This window comes from Hyperolius riggenbachi, chromosome 1 (genome assembly GCF_040937935.1).
Source record: "Hyperolius riggenbachi isolate aHypRig1 chromosome 1, aHypRig1.pri, whole genome shotgun sequence".
NCBI lineage: Eukaryota > Metazoa > Chordata > Amphibia > Anura > Hyperoliidae > Hyperolius > Hyperolius riggenbachi.
Genome location: NC_090646.1, coordinates 279,223,239 through 279,250,826, shown reverse-complemented (window position 1 = coordinate 279,250,826; position 27,588 = coordinate 279,223,239). Strand labels below are relative to the sequence as shown.

General features: G+C 45.1%; 1 protein-coding gene across 2 annotated transcripts in view; it reads right to left on the bottom strand.

The window, feature by feature from the left end:
• LOC137506943 (heterogeneous nuclear ribonucleoprotein D-like) overlaps positions 1-27,330 on the bottom strand; it is a 34,473-nt gene extending 7,143 nt beyond the window's left edge. The window contains exons 1-4 of one of the 2 annotated variants that reach the window (XM_068233640.1): positions 27,147-27,330; positions 21,976-22,144; positions 2,748-2,909; positions 77-208 (exon numbers count right to left, since the gene is read on the bottom strand). In XM_068233640.1, coding sequence (XP_068089741.1) covers positions 77-208; positions 2,748-2,909; positions 21,976-22,144; positions 27,147-27,223 — 540 coding nt within the window. In that variant the 5' untranslated portion in view covers positions 27,224-27,330. The remainder of the gene's footprint in view (positions 1-76; positions 209-2,747; positions 2,910-21,975; positions 22,145-27,146) is intronic. The other variant, XM_068233639.1, reaches the window with a different exon arrangement.
• Positions 27,331-27,588: the final 258 nt, after the last annotated feature.

The window sequence follows — 27,588 nt, the reverse complement described above, 5'->3', positions numbered from 1 at the left end:
CAACTTGAAAACAACAAGAACCACCACAGCAGTCACATCACTAATGCCAGCTTTATTATTACACATCTAGTATTACCTTTCCTGATCCGATATGGTGATATCTATTTTCCAATAACTTCTGTACCGGGTCTTCATCTGTGTAGGTAATAAAGCAAAAGCCTCTCCTTTCATTAGTCTTTGTGTCCATCGGAAGCTCTATGTTCTCAATCTGCAAAGTTACATTTTACCGGTTTAGACCATTCACTATACAAAGCAAGCAATACTGTATAAAACCACCAATGTTAGAACAATTACTCGTTTTTCAACTCCATCTGCAAATCAATGTGTCAATTATGGAATTATGAGTAAAGAAAACATGTAAAATCCTGCAAGAGTCTTGTGGTGTATTTCAATAATTAAGTCAGGCACTTAACCCTTTCAGTACCAGAAAGTTTTGGCCATTTAAAGAGAGACTCTGAAGTCTCCTGAAAATGAGGTTTTTATTTAAAAAAAAAACAAAAACAAAAAAAAAAAACCCTCATTACCATTATTGTCCCTCTTAAAACGCCGAAGAACCGCGGCTGAAAACCCCCTCAATCACCCCAAACTCACGGGGTACAATCGCGGGCTCCTTCCGCATAGAGGCAGCGCGGATCGCCGCCTCTCCCCTACCCCTCTCAGTTTTCCTTCACTGAGAGGGGCGGGGGAGAGGCGGAGATATGCGCTGATAGAGGTGCATAGAGGCGGCAGCAAAATCCACGACCAAGAAAGTTCTGGATTTTGCCTGCTGTGTACCCACGTGAGTTTGGGGTGATTGAGGGGGTTTTCAGCCGCGGTTCAACAGGGACAATAATGTTAATGAGGTTTTTAAAATAAAAACCTCATTTTCAGGAGACTTCAGAGTCTCTTTAAAGAACCAGAGCCTTTTTATTTTGCTGGATTCCGAGCTGTGATCACTGTAATTGGCTAACAGTGATCACAGGGTCAGGAGTCAATAAAGTCTGCTCCTGACCCACGTACAGAGCTCAGCTGTCATTAGGACAGACGAGGAAGTGGCATGCAGTGACTACAGGGCAACAAGAGTGGTAAGAGTAAGAGGCGTGCACAGCTGCAAATAGCTGATCCCCAGGCAGGCTGCCACCAGATATTTAGAACAGCATCTACAAACCCTTACCCTATTACAGTTCTAGTTACTTCCTTGTGGGGAAGAGAGTTGAAGTAAACCGAATTAGTGTGTGCGGCACCCAACATGACAAACAGGAAATCTCTAATGGAGACACACACTTTATTTTAGTAAGTGATTACCGTATTTTTCGGACTATAAGATGCACCTTTTCTTCCCCAAAAATGGGGAGAAAAAGTGACTGCATCTTATGGTCCGAATACAGCGCAGGGCACAGCAGAAATGAATGAGAAGTGCAGGCAGCAGCTCAGAATCGCGCTGACGCTTCTCCCGGGCTTCCTTAGTCTCCCCACCTTTTGCATGTCACGCCTTCGTGCACACCAGGAATCCTCATACAACATGGCGGCTGCAGTGCCCCTCTTCTCCCCGGCATCGTTTGGCCTCAGCGCGCTTACATCAGACAGGACTGAGCGGGGGAACTGGCTAGTCGGTGGAGGGATGCTGGGAAAGCCAGCCGCGAAGATGGGCTCTCTGAAAGTCAACCCGATACCCCCCTGGGGTCACGCCGTGCAGACTGGGAAGTGCGGACAGCGCAAGGAAGAGGATGGCAGCTGCAGTGCCCGAGGGTACCGGGACTCATCTCCGCCGGTATCGTTTTGGCCTCAGTGTGCTTGCGGCAGTCAGAACTGAGCGGGGGAAAGTGGCTAGCAGGCGGAGGGATGTCAGGAAAGCCAGCCGCGAAGAGGCTGGTCTCTTCAAGCCATGCCTGAAGCCTCCGTGATGAAGTTCACGCAGCACATGGAAGAAAATGGTGGCTGCAATGCAGGAGGGTCCTGCCACTCAACCTGAATCGGTAAGCAAAGCTAGCGGCAGGGGGAAAGAGCCTGGTGGGGAAGGCGGAGGGATGCAGTCATAGATGCAGGGACAGGATGGAGGCGCTCTGGAAAGTTGGGCTCAGGAGGAAGCAGCTGTGCTGATCAGCACATTAATAGATTGATTTATTAGGGAGATCCCACAGGGGGATACGGCCAGTTGTAGGAGGCCAGATAAGAGAAGCAGAGGAGGACGCAAGGGAGACTCAAGAGGTACAAGGGAAGCACAAGAAGGACATAAGGCATAAGGGGGGACAAAATCTTTGGGGGAAGAAGATCCACAAGACGCTACCGCACCATGGCCCATACGCAATTAACTTTCTCCTACGTTTTCACCTAGGTGATATTTTTAAACTTGTCAATCAAATGCCCTTCAAGCCACCAGGAAGCAAGAAAATACTCAAATTAATGTTGATATTACTTTTTCACCTATGTTTTGGTATTTTTTTTAGTTAAAAAGTCCTGGAAAGTTACTTTAAATTGAAGATGAAAAATTATCTCCTAGGAGAAAACCCAGGTGAAAAAGTGAATTGCATATAGCCCCATGGATGCACCAGGTTTAGTTTTTTTCCTCCTTTCTAAATTTTGTCCACTAAACCTAAGTGCGTCTTATGGTCCGGATAGTCTTATGCTCCAAAAAAAACGTTAACCCTGAGCTTTAAAAAAAAAAACTCAATTTGGGAAATCCTTCTGCTTTATCACATTGGAAGTCAGGAGCAATTTACAAGATTAGTGGTAGTTAAACTGTATAACATCTTTTCCCATTTACTTACTTCACCATAACTACCGAAGTACGCTTTGATCTGGTCTTCTGTAGTATCAGGACTTAGTCCACCAACAAACACCTTCTTGGGCGGTTCCTTTCCTTTTAATGCCTTTGCCCTCTTGGGATCGATGAGTTTCCCATCAAGTTTGTGTTCCTTTGTCTCAAGTACCTAGAAGTAAAAACACAAGTCAGCTATATAAATTGTGCTAGATTTCTGCTTTGAGTGAGACTGTAAAATGTGTACAACAATGTGCATCAACTCAAAATAGGAGTCTCACGGACCATCCCAAATGCCTGGTACACAAGAAGCAATTTATTGTCAGATTGATGGGTCAAATCGATAATTTCCAACATGCGCAATCTGCTGCTGATCGAGAACAGGAATTATTTTCAGATCAGTTCTGCACAAAAGTGATCCACTTCTCAATTGATAGCAGATCAGACATGTTGAAAATGGTCGCTTGAATTCATCGATCGGACAGGAAATAGCTTTGTGTATACTGTATCTGGCATTAAATCTATGCCTCCTACCAATCTGCAGAAATGCAACAGCAATGACAGAAGATTAGGCTGCTGCGATGGCAGATACCAGGGGCAAATCCAGGTTTAAAAAAAGGAGGGGAGGGAGGGGGGGACTGAATTCCTAAAAAGGTGTCCAAATTGCCGTTGACAAAAAGGTCTCCCTCAGCCACGCACAATACAGTATAATAATATGGTAGGACATCATGCTGAGTACACACAATGCAATTTCCGTCCGACAGAGAGGCCCTGACAATTATTTCCTAAATGTCCGATCTCCTCGCAATCAACAACGGGATCGATCAGGAGTAGTTTGGATACAGATAATAATGAAGACAGCTGACATAGCTAATGAAAAGGAATGTGAAGCATTCACACAGCACGGCGCCGGGGTGTGCTCACACCTGACTATTAAGTTCCCCAGAGCTGCTCCATGCTCTGTACACATGCTGCTGCTCCATCCAAAGTCAACAGTAGCAGGGAAAGAAAGGGGGCAGTGCCTGTGAGCTGCAAGATACCTGCAGATATTCTGGTGTCTCAACTTGTGCCTGTCCACAGACACTACACCTGCCCTGGTCTGAGAGGAGATTCTGGGCTGCTGAAATCCCCCCCCCCCCCCCCCCCCCGCATTTGCCTATGGCCCGGTTAGCAAGGACTATGACAATTGTGCAGTTCTAAAAATAGCATAAGGGCTTGTTCACACCCTTTAAAAGCTCTTGCTAAGGTTATCCTATGTGTGGGTTCACACTGGAGCATCTCCCATAGCATTGCATTAGCAAGAGCTTTTAAAATCTCTAGAACTTAAACTCTTGTGTGAACAAGCCCTACCTTTGTTGCACAAAAAATACAAAATTATTATTTTTCCTTTCAATTAAATCCAGAATTATCCAATTTGTTCAGTCTTCATGAATATCACAAGTCTAATCTTAAATCACATACACGGATCACGTCTTGAGGCCGACAACAATGTATAGTCTTGCTTTTAGGCCTAGAAATATATGGCTTGGATACCGTAATTCTGAATTGAAAAAGGGAAAAAAAAAAAAAAAGTGCTTTGCTTGGGACTACCCTATTAACCACTTGAGCACCACAGTCTTTTCGCCCCTTAAGGACCAGAGCCTTTTTTTTTTTTCCCATTCAGACCATTGCAGCTTTCACGGTTTATTGCTCGGTCATACAACCTACCACCTAAATGAATTTTACCTCCTTTTCTTGTCACTAATACAGCTTTCTTTTGGTACTATTTGATTGCTGCTGCGAGTTTTAGTTTTTATTATATTCATCAAAAATGACATGAATTTTGTCCCAAAAAATTTTTTTTTACTTTCTGTGCTGACATTTTTCAAAGTAAAATTTTTCAAGTTAGCGGAAATTGATTTTAATTGGTTTTTTTTTTTTTTTCACAAAGTGTCATTTTCCGCTAACTTGTGACAAAAAAATAATTCTATGAACTCACCATACTCCTAACGGAATACCTTGGGGTGTCTTCTTTCTAAAATGGGGTCATTTGTGGGGTTCCTATACTGCCCTGGCATTTTAGGGGCCCGAAACCGTGAGGAGTAGTCTTGAAACCAAATGTCGCAAAATGACCTGTGAATTCCTAAAGGTACTCATTGGACTTTGGGCTCCTTAGCGCAGTTAGGGTGCAAAAAGAGTGCCACACATGTGGTATCGCCGTACTCAGGAGAAGTAGTATAATGTGTTTTGGGGTGTATTTTTTTTTTTTACACATACCCATGCTGGGTGGGAGAAATATCTCCGTAAATGACAATTTTTTTTTTCTTTTTAACGCACACACACACACACACACACACACACACACACACACACACACACACACACAATGGGTATGTGTAAAAATACACCACAAAAAACACATTATACTACTTCTCCTGAGTACGGCGATACCACATGTGTGACACTTTTTTGCAGCCTAGGTGCGCTAAGGGGCCCAACGTCCTATTCACAGGTCATTTTGAGGCATTTGTTTTCTAGACTACTCCTCACGGTTTAGGGCCCCTAAAATGCCAGGGCAGTATAGGAACCCCACAAGTGACCCCATTTTATAAAGAAGACACCCCAATGTATTCCGCTAGGAGTATGGCGAGTTCATAGAAGTTTATTTTTTGACACAAGTTAGTGAAAAATGACACTTTGTGAAAAAAAACAACAATCAATTTCCGCTAACTTTTGACAAAAAATAAAATCTTCTATGAACTCGTCATATCCCTAACAGAATACCTTGGGGTGTCTTTTCTAAAATGGGGTCACTTGTGGGGTTCCTATACTGCCCTGGCATTTTACGGGCCCAAAACCGTGAGTAGTCTGGAAACCAAATTTCTCAAAATGACTGTTCAGGGGTATAAGCATCTGCAAATTTTGATGACAGGTGGTCTATGAGGGGGCAAATTTTGTGGAACCGGTCATAAGCAGGGTGGCCTCTTAGATGACAGGTTGTATTGGGCCTGATCTGATGGATAGGAGTGCTAGGGGGGGGGGGGGGGGGGGGTGTGACATGAGGTGATTGATGGGTGTCTCAGGGGGTGGTTAGAGGGGAAAATAGATGCAATCAATGCACTGGGGAGGTGATCGGAAGGGGGTCTGAGGGTTTGGCCGAGTGATCAAGAGCCCCAACGGGGCAAATTAGGGCCTGATCTGATGGGTAGGTGTGCTAGGGGGTGACAGGAGGTGATTGATGGGTGTCTCAAGGTGTGATTAGAGGGGAAATAGATGCAAGCAATGCATTGGCGAGGTGATCAGGACTGGGGTCTGAGGGCGTTTTGAGGGTGTGGGCGGGTGATTGGGTGCCCTAGGGGCAGATAGGGGTCTAATCTGATGGGCATCAGTGACAGGGGCTGATTGATGGGTGATCAGTGGGTGATTAGATGGCAGAACAGATGTAAACAATGCACTCTGGAGGTGATTTGAGGGTAGGTCTGGGGCAATCTGATGGTGTGGGTGGGTGATCAGATTGCCCGCAAGGGGCAGGTTAGGGGCTGATTGATGGGTGGCAGTGACAGGGGGTGATTGACAGGTGATCAGTGGGTTATTACAGGGGAGATAGAGGCATAAAGTACACGGGGGGGGGGTGATCAGGAGGGAGCAGGGGGCAGTTTAGGGTTAAAAAAAAAAAATAGCGTTGACAGAAAGTGACAGGGAGTGATTGATGGGTGATTGGGTGCTAGCAGTGGTCTGGGGGGTGAGCAGGGGGGGGGGGGTCTGAGGGGTGCTGTGGGCGATCAGGGGGGAATCAGTGTGCTTGGGTGCAGACTAGGGTGGCTGCAGCCTGCCCTGGTGGTCCCTCGGACACTGGGACCACCAGGGCAGGAGGCAGCCTGTATAATAGGCTTTGTATACATTACAAAGCCTATTATACACATCCATGGCGGCGATCGGGCAGCTAGTAACCCGCCGGCGCTTCCGAACGGCCGGCAGGTTACAGCGCGAGGGGGCGGAGCCAGTCGCCGGTGGCTGATCGCATCACGAATGACGCGATCGCTGCATAACCACGCCCGCCGCCGCCGATGGGCGTATTGCGGTCGTTTAGGCCCGGTCTTTGCCGCCGCCCATCGGCTGGGGGCGGTCCTTAAGTGGTTAAAGGAGTTCTCCTGGTGGTGCAAAGAAAAAAAACCCACACCCCAAAAACACACTTACCTGGGGCTTCTATCGGCCCCATGCAGCTGTCATATTCCACGCCGTCCTCCTACGATCCTCCGTTCCCCGCCATCAGTCCCGGTTTAATCTCGCTTCTAATTGGACTGCGGCTGCGCAGCCGTGCACGTGCTCGCTTCCGCGCGCGTCATCGGGAGCTTACTGTGCAGTACAAGAAAACTTCATACTGCACCTGCGCAGTAAGCTCCCGGTGACACGCACGAGAGCGAGCACTATTCGTCTAGTTAGACGAATAATAGACTGGCGGCAAGGAACCAAGGATCGTTGGAGGACATCGCAAGACATGACAGCTGCAGGGGGGGGAGAGAGATAGAAACCCCAGTAAGTGTCGGTTTTTACTTTTTTCCCCGACCACTAGAGAACCCCTTTAAGGATAATGGTTTTTGCCCTTCCTGTTGAAGGGACTTTATCATATTGTTATATAACACGAGTCACATGCTATGACTGACTGAACTAGGCAGGAATATATTCTTATTTTCTGCCGCTCTCGTTAAAGCTTCTTCCAAACCGGAACCAAACAAAAAAAGATTCCCTTCAAACAGGGCAGAAACCAGAATTTTATTTTGCCTTTATGCCACCTTCCCAACCTTTTAACCATAAAGCTCTACAAGCACAGTTCACTAAAGCTAGACCCTTAGGGCTCAAACACTAGAAGCGCTTTTCTGAGCATTTTTTTGGCCCTTAGAGCTTTTTTTTAAAAAAAAAAAAAAAAATGCTTCCATTGACTTACATAAAATCGCTGTAAAAATAAAAAAAAAAAACACAATTTTCCCGTAATTTGCGGTTTTACCGTGATTTTAATGTAAGTTAATGGGAGATTTTTTTTCTTTTAAAGCTCTCAAAGTTCTGAAGGCCAAAATGTTAATAAAAATAAAACACACACATACTGGTTTGCAAAAGTATTCGGCCCCCTTGAAGTTTTCCGCATTTTGTCATATTACTGCCACAAACCTGAATCAATTTTATTGGAATTCCACGAAAAAGGCCAATACAAAGTGGTGTACACGTGAAAAGTGGAACGAAAATCATATGATGCCAACCATTTAAAAAAAATAAATAGATAACTGCAAAGTGTGGTATGCGTAATTATTCAGCCCCCTGAGTCAATACTTTTTAGAACCACCTTTTGATGCAAAAGAGACTGAAATCCTTGCCCATTCTTCTTTGAAAAACAGCTCCAGCTCAGTCAGATTAGATGGACAGCGTTTGTGAACAGCAGTATTCAGATCTTGTCACAGATTATCAATTGGATTTAGATCTGGACTTTGACTGGGCCATTCTAACACATGGATAGGTTTTGTTTTAAACCATTCCATTGTTGCCCTGGCTTTATGTTTAGGGTTGTTGTCCTGCTGGAAGGTGAACCTCCGCTCCAGTATCAAGTATTTTGCAGACTCCAAGAGGTTTTCTTCTTAGATTGCCCTGTATTTGGCTCTATTCATCTTCCCATCAACTCTGACCAGCTTCCCTGTCTCTCACCACCATATTTGACAGTGGGGATGGTGTGTTCAGAGTAATGTGCAGTGTTAGTTTTCTGCCACACATAGAGTTTTGCATTTTGGCCAAAAAAAATTAATTTTGGTCTCATCTGACCAGAGCAACTTCTTCTGAGTTTGCTGTGTCCCCCACATGGCTTGTGGCAAACTGCAAATGGGACTTCTTATGCTTTTCTGTTAACAATGGTTTTCTTCTTGCCACTCTTCCATAAAGGCCAGCTTTGTGCAGTGCATGACTAATAGTTGTCCTATGGACAGATTCCCCCACCTGAGCTGTAGATCTCTGCAGCTCGTCCACAGTCACCATGGGCATCTTGACTGCATTTCTGATCAGCGCTCTCCTTGTTCGGCCTGTGAGTTTAGGTGGATGGCCTTGTCTTGGTAGGTTTACAGTTGTGCCATACTCCTTCCATTTCTGAATGATTGCTTGAACAGTGCTCCGTGGGATGTTCAAGGCTTTGGAAATAGTTTTGTAGCCTAAGCCTGCTTTAAATTTCTCAATAACTTTTTCCTATCTGTCTCCCTGGCAGCACTTACTACGGGTCAGCCCTGACCCCATCAGGACTGGCGTGTATAAATGTTTAGCCCTCCCACTGCCCTCTGCTTTTTTTCCCCTTCGTCTGCTCCACAGGACTGGAGTTATAGCTATCTTTTGTTTAAAAGTTTTCCGATTTTTTTTTCCTCTTTGCCCTTACCTGCCGTGTCTTCACGGCGTTCGCGCTTCGGTAGCATGTAGTTCCCGCCTAGAGGAGTCTAAATGGCTCTTGGTGGAAGATACTCCCCTCTTTCTGCTGGTCTTTCTGGGGAGACCGGGCCAGGGCCAAGCGCTGTAAAGCGGCGCATCGCGGACTGGGCAGCATGGTGTGCCTATTGCTGGAAAGCATGCGACTTCCGCTTTGGGACTGGTATGACGTCAACTTCCGGCGGCGGCGCACAGCATGTTGGATGACAGGAAGCGGCATTCGCGTCTACACTAAATCTGGCTGCAGGATCCCCGGCATAGTGCGCACCAGATTTCGGGGAGCGAGCACGCGAAGACAAGTGGTAAGAGCCTACTCTCGGAGAGCGGCAGGATGCGGTGAGCTACTCCCTTCTAAAAATCTAATGGATGGCTTGTGTATTTTGTTGCAGTGTTTTTCCCACTGGTGTGCCCGGAGGTTGCAGGCAATCTTGTGCTGTGTAGAGGCATTTATACCAACCTCCTGTATATATATATATATATATATATATATATATATATATATATATATATATATATATATATATATATATATATATATATATATATATATATATATATATATATATATATATATATATATATATATATATATATATATATATATATATATATATATACATATACATATACATATACATATATATACATATACATATACATATATATATATATATATATATATATATATATATATATATATATATATATATATATATATATATATATATATATATACATACATATACATATACATATACATATACATATACATATATATATATATATATATATATATATACATACATATATATATATACATACATATACATATATACATATATACATATACATATACATATACATATACATATACACATATACATATACATATACATATACATATACATATACATATACATATACATATACATATATATATATATATACATATACATATATATATATATATATACATATATATATACATATATACATATATACATATATATATATACATATATACATATATACATACATATATACATACATATATATACATACATACATACATACATATATATATATATATATATATATATATATATATATATGGTGCACTCCAATGACTTACGCAGGCCTAATGCCCCAATATTGTTCTTCCTCCCTGGTGCTGGAAGCTACTAGCTTGTGCTATGGAGGAGCAATATGCTGCCCAGGAAACAGACTAGCCAAATTCTGATAGGTAAGGGCACGGATCACTAGTCGAACTTTTTTTCTTATATTTGAGTCTTGACCTGAGGGTTGTTATACTGAGCAGTTTTCTTTTTATTTTTTCTTTAGCCGCTCACAACCTGAAAGATCAACTTCAGAGACAAGGAAAAGGTCTTCCTCAACTACCAATAGCAAATCTCATTCTCATAAAGACCAGGAACAGTCACAGACCCGGAAATGTAAACCCTATTGGGCATGTGGAGAAGAAACCATGCCAGGGAAATTAGTGTGTGCTGCGTGCTTCTACTCAATTTCAATTGAGGAGGAACCCACACAAAATTTACCGTCACTTGTAAAAGAGATTGTGCAACAATCCCTGGCTGAATGCATGCCTTTCACGAGCACACAGAGGGGATAAGGACTCTGATCTCTCTGTCACCTCGGAGACACCGGAGTTGGTAGATGGCATTGCAGTGGGGTTTGAGTTTGCTTTAGTAAACTAGTTTGTAAAATCAGTACGCGAAGCTATACAATGGGAGGATCCGGAGGAACCTCCAGCAAAGACCAAAGTTTACTACCCTCATTTGAAACAAAACAAAACACCACACATTACCAGTCAGGGCTTGTTTCCACTGTTGCGGTGCGGAATCGCATGGATTCCACCGCAGAAGAAATCGCATGCAGCTGCGTTTCCGCATGCGGATTTAGCCGCGATTTCGCATGGCAAGAAGCCAGGCAAAATTTAACCATGTCACAGCCTGAGTAAAGCTCCATAGCAAACCATGCGAAATCGCACGCGAAATGGCGGGGAAATCCGCATGACAAAGCCGCATGCGATTTCCCTATTAAATGCATTAGCGGCGATTCGCCCGCATTCCTCCCGCACGCGAAATCTGACGGCTCTGCCGTGCAGATTTCTGCCGCACCGAAAAACGCTCCCGCCGCCGCACAAGTGGAAACCTCCCCATCCACTAACATTGACTATGCGAATCCGCATGCAGTGCCCGCATGCGGATTCACTATAGTGGAAACGAGCCCTCATGGAAGAGGTGGCTGACCTGGTTAAAGATGAGTGGACTAGAGTTGAAAAGAAAAGAAGATTCCCCTATCTAACCGCTTCTTTAAATTGTACCCCATGGAAGGAGAATTAATAAATATGCTGGAGACAAGTCCAGCGGTGGACGCCTCTGTCACTGGATTGGCACGCCATGTAACCTTACCTTTAGAGGACTCCGTGGCCTTCAGGGACCCGTTAGATAGGAAGATTGATACGGAATTAAGAAGATCGTACCTAGACATGGGAGGAGCATGCAGACCAGCAATTGCCCTTACATCTGTTTCAAAGGAGTTAAGGAACTGGACAGATAATCTGGAGGGGCGATTCAAGCAGGTGTCAGTCAGGAAACTCTCTCCCTAGCCCTAGAGGAGTTCAGGTTAGCGGCTGATTTTATAGGTGAAGCGTCTATCGACGTGATCAGGAGGGCATCGCAGGCCATGTTGTGTTCCATTACGGCTAAACGCGCCATGTGGCTAAGGCCTTGGTCCGCTGACGCAAATTCCAAATCTAGCTGGGTTAAGATTCCCTTCGATGGCGTTAATTTATTTGGCGCTAAGATGGATACGGCTATCTCTACGGTTACGGGAGGGAGATCTGGACTGATCCCCCAGGACAGATAACAAGGGAAAACTCTAAAGCAGAATATGAGAGGCTACCAATCCAGATCGAGAGATTTTCGTGCATCAAGAGGAAATCAGCCCTTTCGCAGACAAGGGAAGGGAGGTCAGTCCTCCATTGCCAGGTACAATAAGCAACATAACCCAAATACAAGTTCCCAGGCCGCTAAGTCCTTCTGAGAATTCGTCCGCCCCGCTGGAGCCGGTGGGAGGACGGCTCCGGAACTTTGTAGACACCTGGGCGGAGCAGGTACGAGACCTATGGGTGATAGACACCCTAAGAGAGGGAAACTCTTGGGCATTCAAAACCAAGCCTCCCACAGATTTTTTTTATGCCGACAAGAATACCCCAGTCAGAAGATCGGGAGAAAGTTCTGATGCAATACATAAACGAGTTATTAACGAAGAGAGCAATAACAGAGGTTCCCTACGCATAAAAATTTTAGGGGTTTTATTCTCCTCTATTATTCGTGGTGAAAAAAAAAAAAAAAAAAAAAAAAAAAAAATCAGGACAACTACGCCCGGTGTTGGATTTACGAAACCTCAATTTGCACATACGCCTGGAGAAGTTTATGATGGAGTCCCTACAATCCATAATCCCCTCGATTCATCTGAACAATTGGATGCTATCCGTGGACTTAGCAGACGCGTATCTGCATATACCAATCAGAGACAGTCACTAAAAATATCTAAGGTTCGCGGTAGGAGAATCCCACTATCAGTTTAGAGTCTTACCCTTCGGAATAAGTACGGCACCGAGAACCTTTACAAAGGTTCTCGTCTCATTAATCTCGCTACTATTTGGGCAGGTAGGCTTGCAAACCTTTAATTACCTCGACGACACACTTCTAATAGCGGAGACAGAGGAGGAGTTGTTAGCCCACAGAAGGGTATTGATAGACATGTTAACAAGCTTTGGATGGCTACTAAATTGGGAGAAGAGCCAATTACAACCTACGCAAACACTGATATTTTTTGGGGCAGAAATTGATACGGTGAACAACGCAGTAAGGATTCCTTGGGAGAAGATTCAAAACGATAAAGAACAGAGTCTTGCAAGTGATGCAGACCCACTTCCTTTCTGCGAGACAGTGTTTGGCGATAATAGGAACTCTTATGGCAACCATTTCTATGGTGAGGTGGGCGAGATGGAATGTCAGGATCTTTCAAATCAATTTCTTACGACAATGGAGGGGCACGGATTATCGACAGATGATACACATCCTTCCGGAAATGAAGGAAGAACTATCTTAGTGGATAAGTGTACAGAACCTGATAAATCATCACAGCTTGGTAGCAATGCGACCACTAGTAATAACCATGGACGCAAGCCTGTGGGGTTGGGGAGCATACCTGGAGAACACATACGCGCAGGGCAGATGGACGTCAGACCCCAGAGATGTCCCAGCGAACGTTTTGTAGATCAGGGCAGCCCTCAAAGCGCTCATCTTCTTTTCAGACAGAATAAGGAACAACAATGTATTATTGAGGATGGACAATACAACTGCGGTAGCGTGCGTGCAGAATCAAGGAGGGACCCACAGCTGGACACTTTTAAAGGAGATAAACGCCAATCATGGAGTGGGCGCAGATGAACCTAATCTCCTTACAGGCGATACAGATTCCGGGCATACACAACTTTGTAGCAGACACCCTCAGCCGCAGGTGGGTGGACAACAAAGAATGGTCACTGAAGAGCGAGATCTTTGAGGCTATATGTCAGAGATGGGGAAGGTCTCAAGTGGACATCATGGCAACACCGGAGAATGCCAAATGCCCAATCTTTTTTTCGAGGTACAGATATCAACAGGCGGCGAAATGGGATGCACTGTCGGTGACATGGGACTTCACCCTGGGATATATTTTTCCTCCAATCCCATTGATATACCAGGTCTTGAGGAAAGTTCGCAATGAGTCAGCAACTGTGATCCTAATAGCACCCAACTGGTCGCGCAGACCTTGGTTCCCACTATTGCCGAAATTACTAACGCACCCCCAATAACTCTGCCTTGTCCACAGGACCTATTAACAGAGAGAGGAGTAACACATCCTTATCCACAGATCCTCGCTTTGACGGCCTGGAGACTGAGAGGTCTACACTAATACAGCTTGGATGTTCGCCTCAGGTCATTGAGACACTGCTTAAATCAAGGAAGAGGACGACTAACTCTACCCATCACCGCACTTGGAAACGTTTTCTCCAACTGATAGCCGAGAGGGGGTTAACTCTGTCAACCATTAATGTAAACACTGTCTTGGACTTTTTACAGAAGGGGTTAGAACTAGACTTGAGCCTAAGCACACTAAAGACGCAGGTCTCAGCCATCTCGGCACTCACTCATTGTAAATGGGGCCCTGCACCCCTCTGATTACTCAGTTTATACAAGCGGTGACAAAAATCAAACATCCAAGGAAAAATTGGTACCCCCAATGGAGCCTACCGCTAGTGTTTAGAGGACTTAAAGACACCATTCGAACCCATCGAAGAGTGTACGCTATATAATCAAACTCTAAAAGTAGTGTTTCTCACCGCTATAAACATCAGCTAGACGGGTCTTCGAGCTGCAGGCGTTAAGCTGTAAACCACCGTACACACAATTCTTTCCGGATAGAGTCACGCTGAGACCAATAGACGAGTTTCTATCAAAAGTATCCAGCTCTTTTCATTTCAATCAGGAATGGAATTTGCCTACCTTTTCAGACGAACAATATGGAAACGCAGATTCTTTAAATGTGCCGGAGCTATTAAAATTTTACATAACAAGGACTGAAGAAATCTGCAGTACTGACAGACTGTTTATAATCCCTCTGGGGTATAGGAGGGGCCAACCTGCAACTACCAGGACTATTGCCACCTGGTTGGTAAGGGCCATAGGTCTGGCTTACAAAAACATGGGACAGGTCCCACCTAGCCAGGTAACGGCACACTCCACCAGATCAATAGCAGCAAGTTGGGCAGCAATGGTTAAGGTGTCGCCAGAGGTAATATGCCGTGCAGCAAACTGGGCATCAACCAACACCTTTGTCTCTCACTACAAGGTGGATCCAGGAGCCCTATCAACAGTCAGCTTTGGCAAAGAGATACTAAAAGGCAGCTACCGCCAGGGACAATTGACGATTATTATTTTCAATATATGTTTATGTTCATTATACAGAGATGGAGATCTGTATTTACCTTTATGTTGTAACATGGCATTTCCTTCTGTGGATCATACATTAAATATACTGCAGGCAATTATGGAGTGGTTTACAGTTATCGGGTTTATTCCCACCCTTTACAAATAATACTAATATCCCGTAGTAAGTGCTGCCAGGGAGACAGATAGGAAAGCAGAAAATTGAATACTTACCTATCGGTAATTTTCCTTTCCTATTTGTCTCCATGGCAGCACACGGAGGCCCACCCGGTAGCTAGTCTAGTCTGTTTCGGGGCTGACCCGTAGTAAGTGCTGCCATGGAGATAAATAGGAAAGGAAAATTACTGATAGGCAAGTATTCAATTTTCCGTTATCCCTGACCTGTTTGGTGTGTTCTTTGGACTTCATGGTGTTGTTGCTCCCAATATTATTTTAGACAACCTCTGAGGTCGTTACAGGGCAGCTGTATTTGTACTGACATTAGCTTACACACAGGTGCACTCTTTTTAGTCATTAGCACTCATCAGGCAATGTCTATGGGCAACTGACTGCACTCAGACCAAAGGGGGCTGAGTAGTTACGCACACCCTACTTTGCAATTTTTTTTTTTTTAAATGTTTGGAATGATGTAGGATTTTCGTTCCACTTCTTACGTGCACACCACTTTGTATAGGTCGTTCACGTGGAATTCCAATAAAAATCGATCCATGTTTGTGGCAGTAATATGACAAAATATGGAAAACTTCAAGGGGGCCAAATACTTTTGTCCAAAAAGGTATAGGGAACTCTGATCGTTTGGACATGGCTAAATCCAATTTTGAACACAATCCATTTATCCATGCTAGAATTATCCAAGGAAAACAGTCTCCCATTTATGTACAAATTTTATTTTTTTATTCAGCTCTTTCCATTCTAATTCCATTTAGGGCCCATTCACACTTGCTGATCGCAAAACGCTAGTTATTTTGCTAGCAAAGATGTGAAGAGGAGGCACTCCTTCCAAGGACAAAAGTGATGTGCCTGGCTGTCCGTAAACCAAACGGATGTACAGTAGTAGAGAGATGAAGCCGGCACCATCAATATAGTATCATGCTCTTTTATTCTTCATAGTAATCCGTCACACAAGTATGCGACGTTTCGGGGGGATCCCCCTTTCTCAAGCAAGTTACAGAGTATGTGTTCACATAAGTACAATTCAATTTATATATAACCACCAAATGTATCACCAATCATTGGTCGAAATGATTCTGACCAATCGCACAGTCAGATTGACTGTGCAGGCCTGATAGAGAACTAAGAGATAAGATGGGAACTGGAGATGGAGACACTCACCCACACGTCTATGCCTTAGAGGACCGCGCCACGCCACATCCATGTATGGAGGACGCCATCTGTGGCCAAGACCCGTCCCCAGGAGGTGGGCGGATCTCCCACATTGGTGCGCGGCCGGGGAAGCACCACGTGACCAGCTACGAAACAGCTAGTCACAAGCGAGGCCTGGGTGGAACGCGGAAGTGGCGCGCCGCATGCAGTGACGCATGTACGCGTCACACTCCAGTGTCCACATGACCTCGCCGGCGCCGCCCCAGTCGCATCACCATGAAAACCACCATCACAGCGCTGCGTAGCCACGGACACCCAGGCAAAGACCATGTGAGCCAGCAAAGTACAAGAAAAGCAGGCAAATAGAGTGCAAATACAGAATATTCCCTACATATCGATTAATATTAGCGCCTGGACAGAATCACTAACAGTGCATCATACTCAGCATCTAAAGTCATAGTGATTAAACCTGAAAAGGAAAATTAGGACATGGGATCTAGGACATAAAGATAAACAGGCAATACTCATAATGTTTATATATACTAAAATGTAGAAGTCTAAAGAATTAGGGTACTTAAGTAAAGGTGATAATTCAAATTCCCTATTAAGACCCCGAGGGTCAAGACAATCTTATGTCCTGATCCAATAGGCTTCCCTATAGAGTCGTTTTTTTTTTATCCTGCTACCGCCTCTATTCATAGGTGGAATAGTTTCTATAATTTGGCATCTTAGTTGATTAACATTATGTCCAAACTTTACGAAGTGTGATGGGACAGCTTGTTCTATCAATTTATTCCTAATGGCTGATTTATGGGCTGATAGTCTAACCTTGAATTTAGATGTGGTCTGCCCTACATAAATAAGACCACAAGGGCACTTAAGTAGGTATACCACATATTGGGAGTCACAATTGTAACAACCTCTAATAGGGTATTGTTTACCTGTATGTGGATGAACTATATAAGGGGATCTGATGATGGAGTGGCAATGCACACAGTTGAGACAGGGGATTGTCCCCCTACGAGTGCGGCTTTCCGGGTGTCTTACCAAGGTCCTCATCTCGGCGTGTACTAATCTGTCCCACAGAGTGGGAGCTCGCTTATATGAAAACAGAGGTGGATTTTGGAATTCATTAATAGAGGGGAAGGAACGAGACAGCATGCTCCAATGTCTTTTTACAATTCTACTAATGGAGTCACTCCATAAATTAAATTTAGAAACAAAAAAGGTAATCGATTGCCTACGTTCCCTTGTAACACCTATCAACCACTACCCTGCGACCCCCTACCTGATATACAAAAACACATATCTGATGTTCTAAACAAAGCTATCCAAGACAGGATAGTTGATGACAAATTGGTTAAATTTTTACAAATAGAACACCCGAGAACAGCAGTACTATATTTGGTACCAAAGATCCATAAGAATTTACAACATCCTCCAGGTCGCCCTATAGTTTCAGGGATAGATTCAGTTCTCTCACCTCTTGCAAAATATCTAGATTATATTCTTCGCCCATATGTTGTAGCGCAGAAGTCATATCTCAGGGATACTACGATGTTCCTGGAGATTATTTCCTCTCTTCAGGATATCCCTGAGGACAGCCTGTTGGTCACTATGGATGTTGAGAGCCTCTACACCTCCATCCCTCATGATGAGGGTGTAGAGGCTGTCCGACATATGCTATTTATAGCTTCAGATTTCTCGGATCCGCAGATCCAATTTCTCATTGATTTGTTGTATATCGGTTTGAAATTTAGTTATTTTGTATTTAGCGACCGTTTCTATTTACAGGTACGTGGCACAGCTATGGGGGTCGAACGTGGCCCCGTCCTACGCAAATATATACATGAAGGTTTATGAAGAAAGTTTTGTTTACAATAATCCAAATTTTAAAAAATATGCCAAGATTTGGCTAAGATACATTGATGATGTATTTTGCGTGTGGGCGGGGCCCCGTTCGGCCCTAGAGGAGCTGGTTTCCCAGCTACATCAACAATGTGAGGCGATTCGCCTCACTTTACATTGCGATACTGCTAGTGTCAATTTTCTAGACACTTTAGTCAGTATCAACAATGGGAGACTGTATACAGATTTGTATATAAAACCTACAGATCGTAATGCTATTCTATCGTTTGATAGTTTCCACCCTAAAAGCACCAAGTGTGCCATACCTAAAAGCCAGTTTATGCGAGTAGGCCGGATAGTGGGTGATGGAAAAACACTCGAATCCCGGTTAGACGATATGACCAAAAAGTTTTTAGCACGACAGTATCCCGATGATGTGGTGACTCATGCACGAAGGGAGGCGAGAGAGGCACCTGTTCGTTGTAGGGGTAGAGGGAACGTAGGCAATCGATTACCTTTTGTTTCTAAATTTAATTTATGGAGTGACTCCATTAGTAGAACTGTAAAAAGACATTGAAACATGCTGTCTCGTTCCTTCCCCTCTATTAATGAATTCCAAAATCCACCTCTGTTTTCATATAAGCGAGCTCCCACTCTGTGGGACAGATTAGTACACGCCGAGATGAGGACCTTGGTAAGACCCCCGGAAAGCCGCACTCGTAGGGGGACATTCCCGTCTCAACTGTGTGCATTCCCACTCCATTATCAGATCCCCTTATATAGTTCATCCACATACAGGTAAACAATACCCTATTAGAGGTTGTTACAATTGTGACTCCCAATATGTGGTATACCTACTTAAAGGGGTTCTGTGGGGGTTTCTAAAGAGAAAAACTGCCACTTACCTTGGGCTTCTATGAGCCCCATGCAGCGGTAATGTCCCACGACGTCCTGCTCCCATCCGCCGTTCCCCGCAGCCGGCACCGGGCTATTATTCGTCTGACATACAGACGAATAATGCGCGTTGCCGTGCCTCCGCTCGCGTCATCTGAGGCTTACTGCGCAGGCGCAGTACAACGGAGCATTGTACTGCGCTTGCGCAGTAAGCTACCGATGACGCAGGCGGAAGCGAGCGGGTGCGAGGCCACTCTAGCGCAGCCGCAGTTGGATCCCATGCTGCTTAGACCGGCGGCTGGCGGCGGAGAACCGCAGATGGGAGGAGGACGGCGTGGGACATTACCGCTGCACCGGGCTGATAGAAGCCCAAGGTAAGTGTCCGCTTTTCTCTTCCACAACCCCCCACAGAACCCCTTTAAGTGCCCTTGTGGTCTTATTTATGTAGGGCAGACCACATCTGAATTCAAGGTTAGACTATCGGCCCATAAATCAGCCATTAGGAATAAATTGATAGAACAAGCTGTCCCATCACACTTCGTAAAGTTTGGACATAATGTTAATCAACTAAGATGCCAAATTATAGAAGCAATTCCACCTATAATAGAGACGGTAGCAGGATAAAAAAACTACTCTATAGGGAAGCCTATTGGATCAGGACATTAGATTGTCTTAACCCTCGGGGTCTTAATAGGGAATTTGAATTATCACCTTTACTATAAGTACCCTAATTCTTTAGACTTCTACATTTTAGTATATATAAACATTATGAGTATTGCCTGTTTATCTTTATGTCCTAGATCCCATGTCCTAATTTTCCTTTTCAGGTTTAATCACTATGACTTTAGATGCTGAGTATGATGCACTGTTAGTGATTCTGTCCAGGCCCTAATATTAATCGATATGTAGGGAATATTCTGTATTTGCACTCTATCTGCCTGCTTTTCTTGTACTTTGCTGGCTCACATGGTCTTTGCCTGGGTGTCCGTGGCTACGCGGCACTGTGATGGTGGTTTCCATGGTGATGCGACTGGGGCGGCGCCGGCGAGGTCATGTGGACGCTGGAGTGTGACGCGTACATTCGTCACTGCATGCGGCGCGCCACTTCCGTGTTCCACCCAGGCCTCAATTGTGACTAGCTCTTTCGTAGCTGGTCACGTGGTGCTTCCCCGGCCGCGCACCAATGTGGGAGATCCGCCAGCCTCCTGGGGGCGGGTCTTGGCCATAGATGGCGTCCTCCATACATGGATGCGGCGTGGCGCGGTCCTCTAAGGCATAGACGTGTGGGTGAGTTTCTCCATCTCCTATTGGTTCCCTTCTTATCTCTTAGTTCTCTATCAGGTCCGCACAGTCAATCTGACTGTGCGATTGGTCAGAATCATTTCGACCAATGATTGGTGATACATTTGGTGGTTATATATAAATTGAATTGTACTTATGTGAACACATACTCTGTCACTTGCTTAAGAAAGGGGGATCCCCCCGAAACGTTGCATACTTGTGTGACGGATTACTATGAAGATTAAAAGAGCATGATACTATATTGATGGTGCCGGTTTTATCTCTCTGCTAGTTATTTTGCTAGAGTTTTGCTCTGGCGTTTTTTTGGGGGCGATTGCCGCCTCCCCCCCCCCCCCCAAAAAAAAACACCATTCACACTTGGCGATTTTTTAGCGATCGCGTTTTGCGCTTCTATAGCAATAAAATAAGATCGCCAGGAAATCGCCTGAAAATGGTGCAGGGTACGCGTTTGCGTTTAGCGTTTTGGGGCGATTTGCGCAGATCGCCCAAATGAGAACAGGCCCATAGACATATTACCCTAGCGCTTTGAAAAGCGCTAGAGTTTGAGCGTTTTGCCAAAATCGCCGGCAAAATGCTCAAGTGTGAATGGGCCCTAAATCCTTCATGGATAAATGGACCGGAAAACCTATAAGGTTCTAAAACCGCTGTTTCTAAATTGCGTAAACCTAATAATTTGAATCAATTCATCTGAATCCTCTTTCTAGCCCTGTCTCCGGGGACAGAGAGGCCTCTTTTCCAAGGACAGTTGATAAGCAGTGAAATGCCTCTCAAACTTACAACTGCTTGCTGAGCACACAGTTCAACTGTCCATGGAAAAAGAGGTCAAAAGCACTGAGGGTATGTTTGGGAAGGCCTCTTTCACGTTGCATTTGTGTGTAACGTGTAGGGTTATTAGAAAGTGCTGCATGCTGTGCAGGTTATTGGCTGCGTTGGACTGTTTGCACATGCTCAGTAATGACTTGGAAGCACACTTCATTGCCTGTATGCAACGATAACGGAACATGAAGTTGCGACTTTTTGGGGCGCTGCGTTGTAATTTGCGTTGCGACTTTAACATCGCACCAAACCGCAACGTCCTACTGTGAAAGAGGCCTAACAGAGGAAGCTTTGCCGCTGACACAGGAGACCTGGGTTTGAACCTTGGCTCTTCCTGTTCGATAAGCTAGTACCTATTCAGTAGGAGACCTTAGGCTAGACACTGCTACTGCCTATAGAGCGCGCCCTAGTGGATGCAGCTCTGGCGCTTTGAGTCCATCAGGAGAGAAAGCGTAATATAGATGTGTGAATGTAACAGAAATAGGTAGTATTGCACACCTTCATATTAATAGTCAGGGGGTAAGGGTGGTAAAAAGCAAGTGTAGAGGTACATATACACCCCCCCCCCCCAAAAAAAAACAAAAAAAAAAAACACCTTACTCTGTCTACACTGATGGCATCTTTAAACAGAACAAAACCAAAACCCCTTGATCTTCCGGTGACTGGGTCGGTCTTTATGGTGCAGTCGACCACTTCTCCGAAGCTTGACAAATACTCTGTAAGATCTTTCTTGCTTGTGTCCCAACTGAGTCCACCAATGAACATTTTTCTGGGGAAAAGAAAAAAAATTACATTTAAGGAAAACCTAAACTGAGAAGGATATGGATTTTTCCTTTTAAAAATAATACCAGTTGCCTGACTCTCCTGCTCATCCTGTGTCTCTAATGCTTTTAGCCATAGTCCCTCAACAAGCGTGCAGATCAGGAGCTCCGAATGAAGTCAGGCCTGGAACCAACTAGAAAGCGCCATCGCTAGCGATTTGTGATAGCGTTTTGCAAGCAATTTTGGGAGCGATTTCCCAGGTGGGTTTCTGCAATCAATGTTAGGACACAGAGGCACATTCTGCATACTATCACCAGCCTCTGTATCCTTATAGTGTGCCTCCCCATGCTCTGCTGTCTCCCCTTATAAAAACCGCCAGGCTAGCGACACACAGATTGTCGCTAGTCGGCTGTTTATATTCAGGCTGCCACTCACCGCCACTACCCCGCCTCTTGTATAGCACGGCTCCCCGCCTCTGTAAGCCGATTGGAGGGAGCTTACAGAGGCAGAGAGGGAAGGGACACAGGCAGGGATCCGCGCTATACAGGAGGTGGGGGAGTGGCGATGAGTGACAGCCTATATGTAAACAGCCGACTAGCGACAATCTGGGTGTCGCTAGCCTGGCGTTTTTTATAAGGGGGGACAGCAGAGCACAGGGGCGGCTGGAGGCACACTATAAGGACACGGAGGCTGGTGATAGTATGCAGACTGTGCCTCTCTGTCCTAACATTGATTGCAGAAACCCACCTCAGGTTCTCTTTAAATTTATACTTACCCGGGGCTTCCTCCAGCCTCATGAGCAGCACTGAGTCCGCTGTCCTCCTTGGCACCTCCATTCTGGCGATATGACTGCCAGTAATCCGGTCAGTTGCCGCCGGTCGAGGTCTTATGTGCATGCGTGGCACGGCCGCGAGCGAGCCCCCGCCACATTCATGTACCCTGGAGCCTTCGCACCAGGGGATGGGACCGCGTGCAGCCGAGCAAACGCAGAAGGCTGCAGATTACCGGGAGTCACATTGGCTTAAAGGAGGGGCTGAGAAGGACAGTGAGGGACTCCGCGCTGCACATGGGGCTTGAGTAAGCCCCGGTAAGTATAAATTAAGCCTAGTGTACCATCTCTGGTTCACCTTTTAATATCCATTTGTAAACAAAGTAAGGTTTCTCACTATTGTGATATGATAGCAATAGATTCGTCAGTTAGAACCCTTTTTACAGGACAATAAGAAAAAAAAATTCAATATCGTATATTTAGGTAAACATTACCACTAGTACTAGGAGTTGTTTAATTCTCCACACAGCTCCCCTCTTTACTTTAAAAACATATGGTCAGTTCTAAGGTCTGCAGCTACAGAAACCGGAGGACTGAACCACTGCCTCACTTTATACTCTAATCTTGGTGAAAAATGTATGCAAGTAGTAGAAAGGGTTAAAAGTTTCCAGCCTCCTCACACAGCTCACAAAGGCATTCACTTTATATATACACGCACGGTTTATATATTAAATAGCACAACATGGGGACTGAGAAGAGTGATGGACTATGTTCAACACTTTGATTTGAAAAGGCTGACGCCTTGTCAGATTATATCCAACAACAGCACCTCATGCGGCTGCCATTATGCTCCTTGTTGGACTATGTCCCTGGGCACCCCATCTATCAACTACCTCATCCTGAATATCAGCCAGGTTCCTAAAACAGAACTTCTAATTTACCCACCTCGTGCAGTCTCTCCCCCCCCCCCCCCAACCCCCCGTGGACATTTTTGTCACGGTCAATGGTATAATCATCCACCCAACCACACAGGCACCTTGGATTCAACCTTCTCCTTCACACCCCACATCCAAACCACTGCTAGGGCCTGCAATTTCCATTTACACAACATCTCCAAGATCTGCCCGTTCCTGACTCTGCCAAACTCCTCATCCATGCCCTCATCTCCCATCTGGACTACTGCAACACCCTCCGGTCAGGCCTCCTTCTGAACCGCATCAGTCCCCCTACAATCTATCATGAACACAGCAACCAGACTACTCGACTCCTCTCACTATTCTGTCTCTGACTCCCCTATGCAAATCCCTCCACTGGCTTCAGATCCACATCCACTTCGCTCCACCAACAACTTCCTCCTATCCATTCCACGCATCTTGCAATTCCATGCGTGACTAGAGGACTTCACTAGAGTTGCCCCATCCTTCCAGTGGCATAGCAATCAGGGATGCAGAGGTTGCCAGGGCCCTTGGGCCAGAGAGGCCCTCCCTCAATATTAGCTCTCTATTGGTCCTGGGCTGGTAATATTTACTTCTATGGATGCTTTGAATAGTGGTAATTATTAATGAGCGGTTCCCCATCCCATGCTTGCCCCTCTAATACTGTGGCAGACCTTAGCAGGTTTAGGTGCACCATATCAATTGTTATGTATAGAGTGCTGGGGGGGGGGCGCATGTAAAACCTGCACTGGGACCTAACCCACCTCACCACTGCCCTAAAGGTGGCCATACATCAGACCACTTGGCGGCCGATCGACCATCCGATTATTGTGATCGGATGAAAATCGGTGCCGACAAATGCGACGAAACCCATGGCGCTGTTCCCGCAATGTGTGTGTACGAATGTAATGTGCATTTCTACATTACCTGTCCGGTGGCCGCCCTTCTTCTGCCCTGGCAGGGTCCTTTCTTGACACCGTTCCCACTGCATCAGCCTCTGAACATGAAGAGCGCCAATCCACGCCACCATCTCGTAAGACTCATCAGGGGCCCCTGATTAGTCTTACAAGACGAAACGCGTAGGGTAGAGCCTACGGCGGTGCAAGGAAGTGCTGGGTTCAATGGTGGCGTTGATTGGCGCTCTTCATGTTTACAGAGGCTGATGCAGTGGGAACGGTGTCCCGGGAACACCATATGTTATGCGCTTGTATCTTCTGAGACATTGTGAGTGCAATCTGTGTTTTTAAAACTTTTTATAATAAATAGTATTACACTATGGTTGCTTCCTCTTGAGTTCCAGTGCATAACTGAATGGAGTTTTGAGAGGGACCCTGCGGAGTTGCATCTGAAAGGCTGGGAAATCTATGCAACTGAGAGTAAACAAACCCCCCAAAGAGATTCATATACCTCTTGTCTAAGAGGTTGCCTGGGTGAGTGCAGGCTAAGTGGGGGGTGCCTGTCACTCATAAGGTGCTGTGTCCTATGGGAGAAGGCTTTGTGGTCTCACAGGTGTACATGGTGATGGCAACCTATTGAAATCAACAGTGTTGCCCTATGAAGTTTCTTGTTTGTCTCTTTTTAAAAAGGGTTTTGCTTCTGGTGACCATTGGATGGAATGTCTTCTCAGTGAACTTTATTTCATCGCATTGGAACTGTGAACTGCAGCGTGATATCTCTATATATACACATAGTAATTGTAAGTTAAGTGACTTTTTTTGCAATTGCGCTCCACGATTTAAAGAGACAATTTCCAATTTGTAAATCTAAGCGTGGTAATCTTCTTTAATTATTCAAAGATACTTTGCTGGGGTTTAGAAACAGTAATTACTGGAATAAATACACTAATTACAGTATCAGGAGACGTGTGGCGAGAGGTGTCAGTAGGTAAATTAATCAAGGGCAACCAGCGCAACTGCGAGGGGCTTTAGCGATGTTCAGACAGCCCGACGGGGAGCTCTGTGGGTCTCCTTATTAAAAGGAGACCCCCAGATGCAGCAGCAACAATGGCTATCATTCATAAAGCATTTCCGCATGCGGAAATGCTTAATACCGGTGACTTTACCGAACACTCAGCAAAATCCCAATTCATAAAGGCTCTTTCCGCATGAAAAGCTGACATTCCCATGAAGAGCGATACATTTCCGCCTTGTGCGGAGTTTTTCTAGATTAATCTAGAAAAAGTAACAAACACATCCATTCATAAAGATTAGAGCAAGAGGTATGCGGAAGGAAAATACCGCTTGCTCGACAGTAGCGATAGGCGGGCGGATTACTTGTAAATGAATGGGACGGACCTCCCAAGCAGCATCAGACAGAGGAGCGCACGGAGGGAATCGGGCAGCTTTTATGTTTCCGCATGTCTTCCGCCACGCTACCGCCAGCTTCCTCCAGAAAACCTCCGCACTTGTATCGCAACAGGCAACTTCTTTATGAATGACCACCCAGAAGTCTTAAGTACCGCTTGCAGAGAAGAACGGTGTTTTCCCGCACTACCGACTGGTCCTTTATGAATGATTGCCAATGTGTGTTAACACGCTCATCTCCGCCTAAATGTATTTGGATAGTGTAAATAACTTGCTGGGAGATAGCATTGCTCGAGCGAGTTCTATACTGGAGGCGGGAAAGGGGGGTGTTATGTGGAATAGGAGATGCTCCCATCTCTTAAATTAAGAACTAGCCAGCGCTGCAATAGGATATGGCCCTGCGTCTCACTGCTTATTACTTGTACTGTGTTGTCTGTCAACCCTATCATCATAGTCTGCAACCTTTAATTATTGTCCAGCACTGCATAAGTATCTGTTGGCACTATATTAATCTAATAGATAATAAGTGTCCAACATCAAAAGCTGGGGAGAAACAGACAGTGGAATTGAAAAGTAAAGTGCACCCAGTACCAGTGGATAAATATAATCCATGGATATCATTAAAAAGAATGAATCATGCTGTTGCAGGTATGTTATATTTACATGCATAAACTGGTTACACAATACACTGTAAAACACATATCAAGCAATCGGTGCCACTTTAAACCGAATAGCCAGGCCAATTGTAGGACCAATCAGCGGTGTACTAACTTACCCCGCCCCCTCCTCTCTAATTGGCTGCTGCTGACGACATCCTATTCCCAACCTCCACAAATAGCCCAGACGTAGATTATAACCCTCTTGCGACAGAAAGAAACCTTCTCCAAAAAGACAAAGGATCCATGTGCAGACTTGCTTTATGGCTCTGCTGCTTACAGCACGCATGCGCACAGCGGCTTCTAAACAGCGTGTAATGTTACTAACAGCATCCTCCGCACTCACCCTTCATCTGCCTGATTTTTGCTCGCATTGATCTTGGAACCTTCACCGAAATCCTCCATATTTCCGTAGCCGCTCATAATGTAGTTTAAGTGTAATCTAAACAGCACAGAGGCTAGGAAGAAAACACTGCTTCCGCCGTAGACAACAAAGGAAAGATCCTCCCGCTGCCCGCCTACTTTTTATATACCAAAAGTGAGAGCCAATAGTCAGAGCCGATCTTGCGACGTCACATGAGAGTGATGAGAACATGGAGCCTTGTGTCAGCGAGGAGAGGGTTCAGAATTCTAGGTCTAGGGGGTGGAGTTTTTTTGTGTGTAAAGCAGCTTGAGCTTCTGATTGAGGAAATGTAGCGTGTAGGGCGGGACGGTAGGGACGCTGAAGTTTTCTAATCCTTGCATGGCGGAAAGAGGAGGAACCTCAACCACGAGAAACGTAGAGGGAC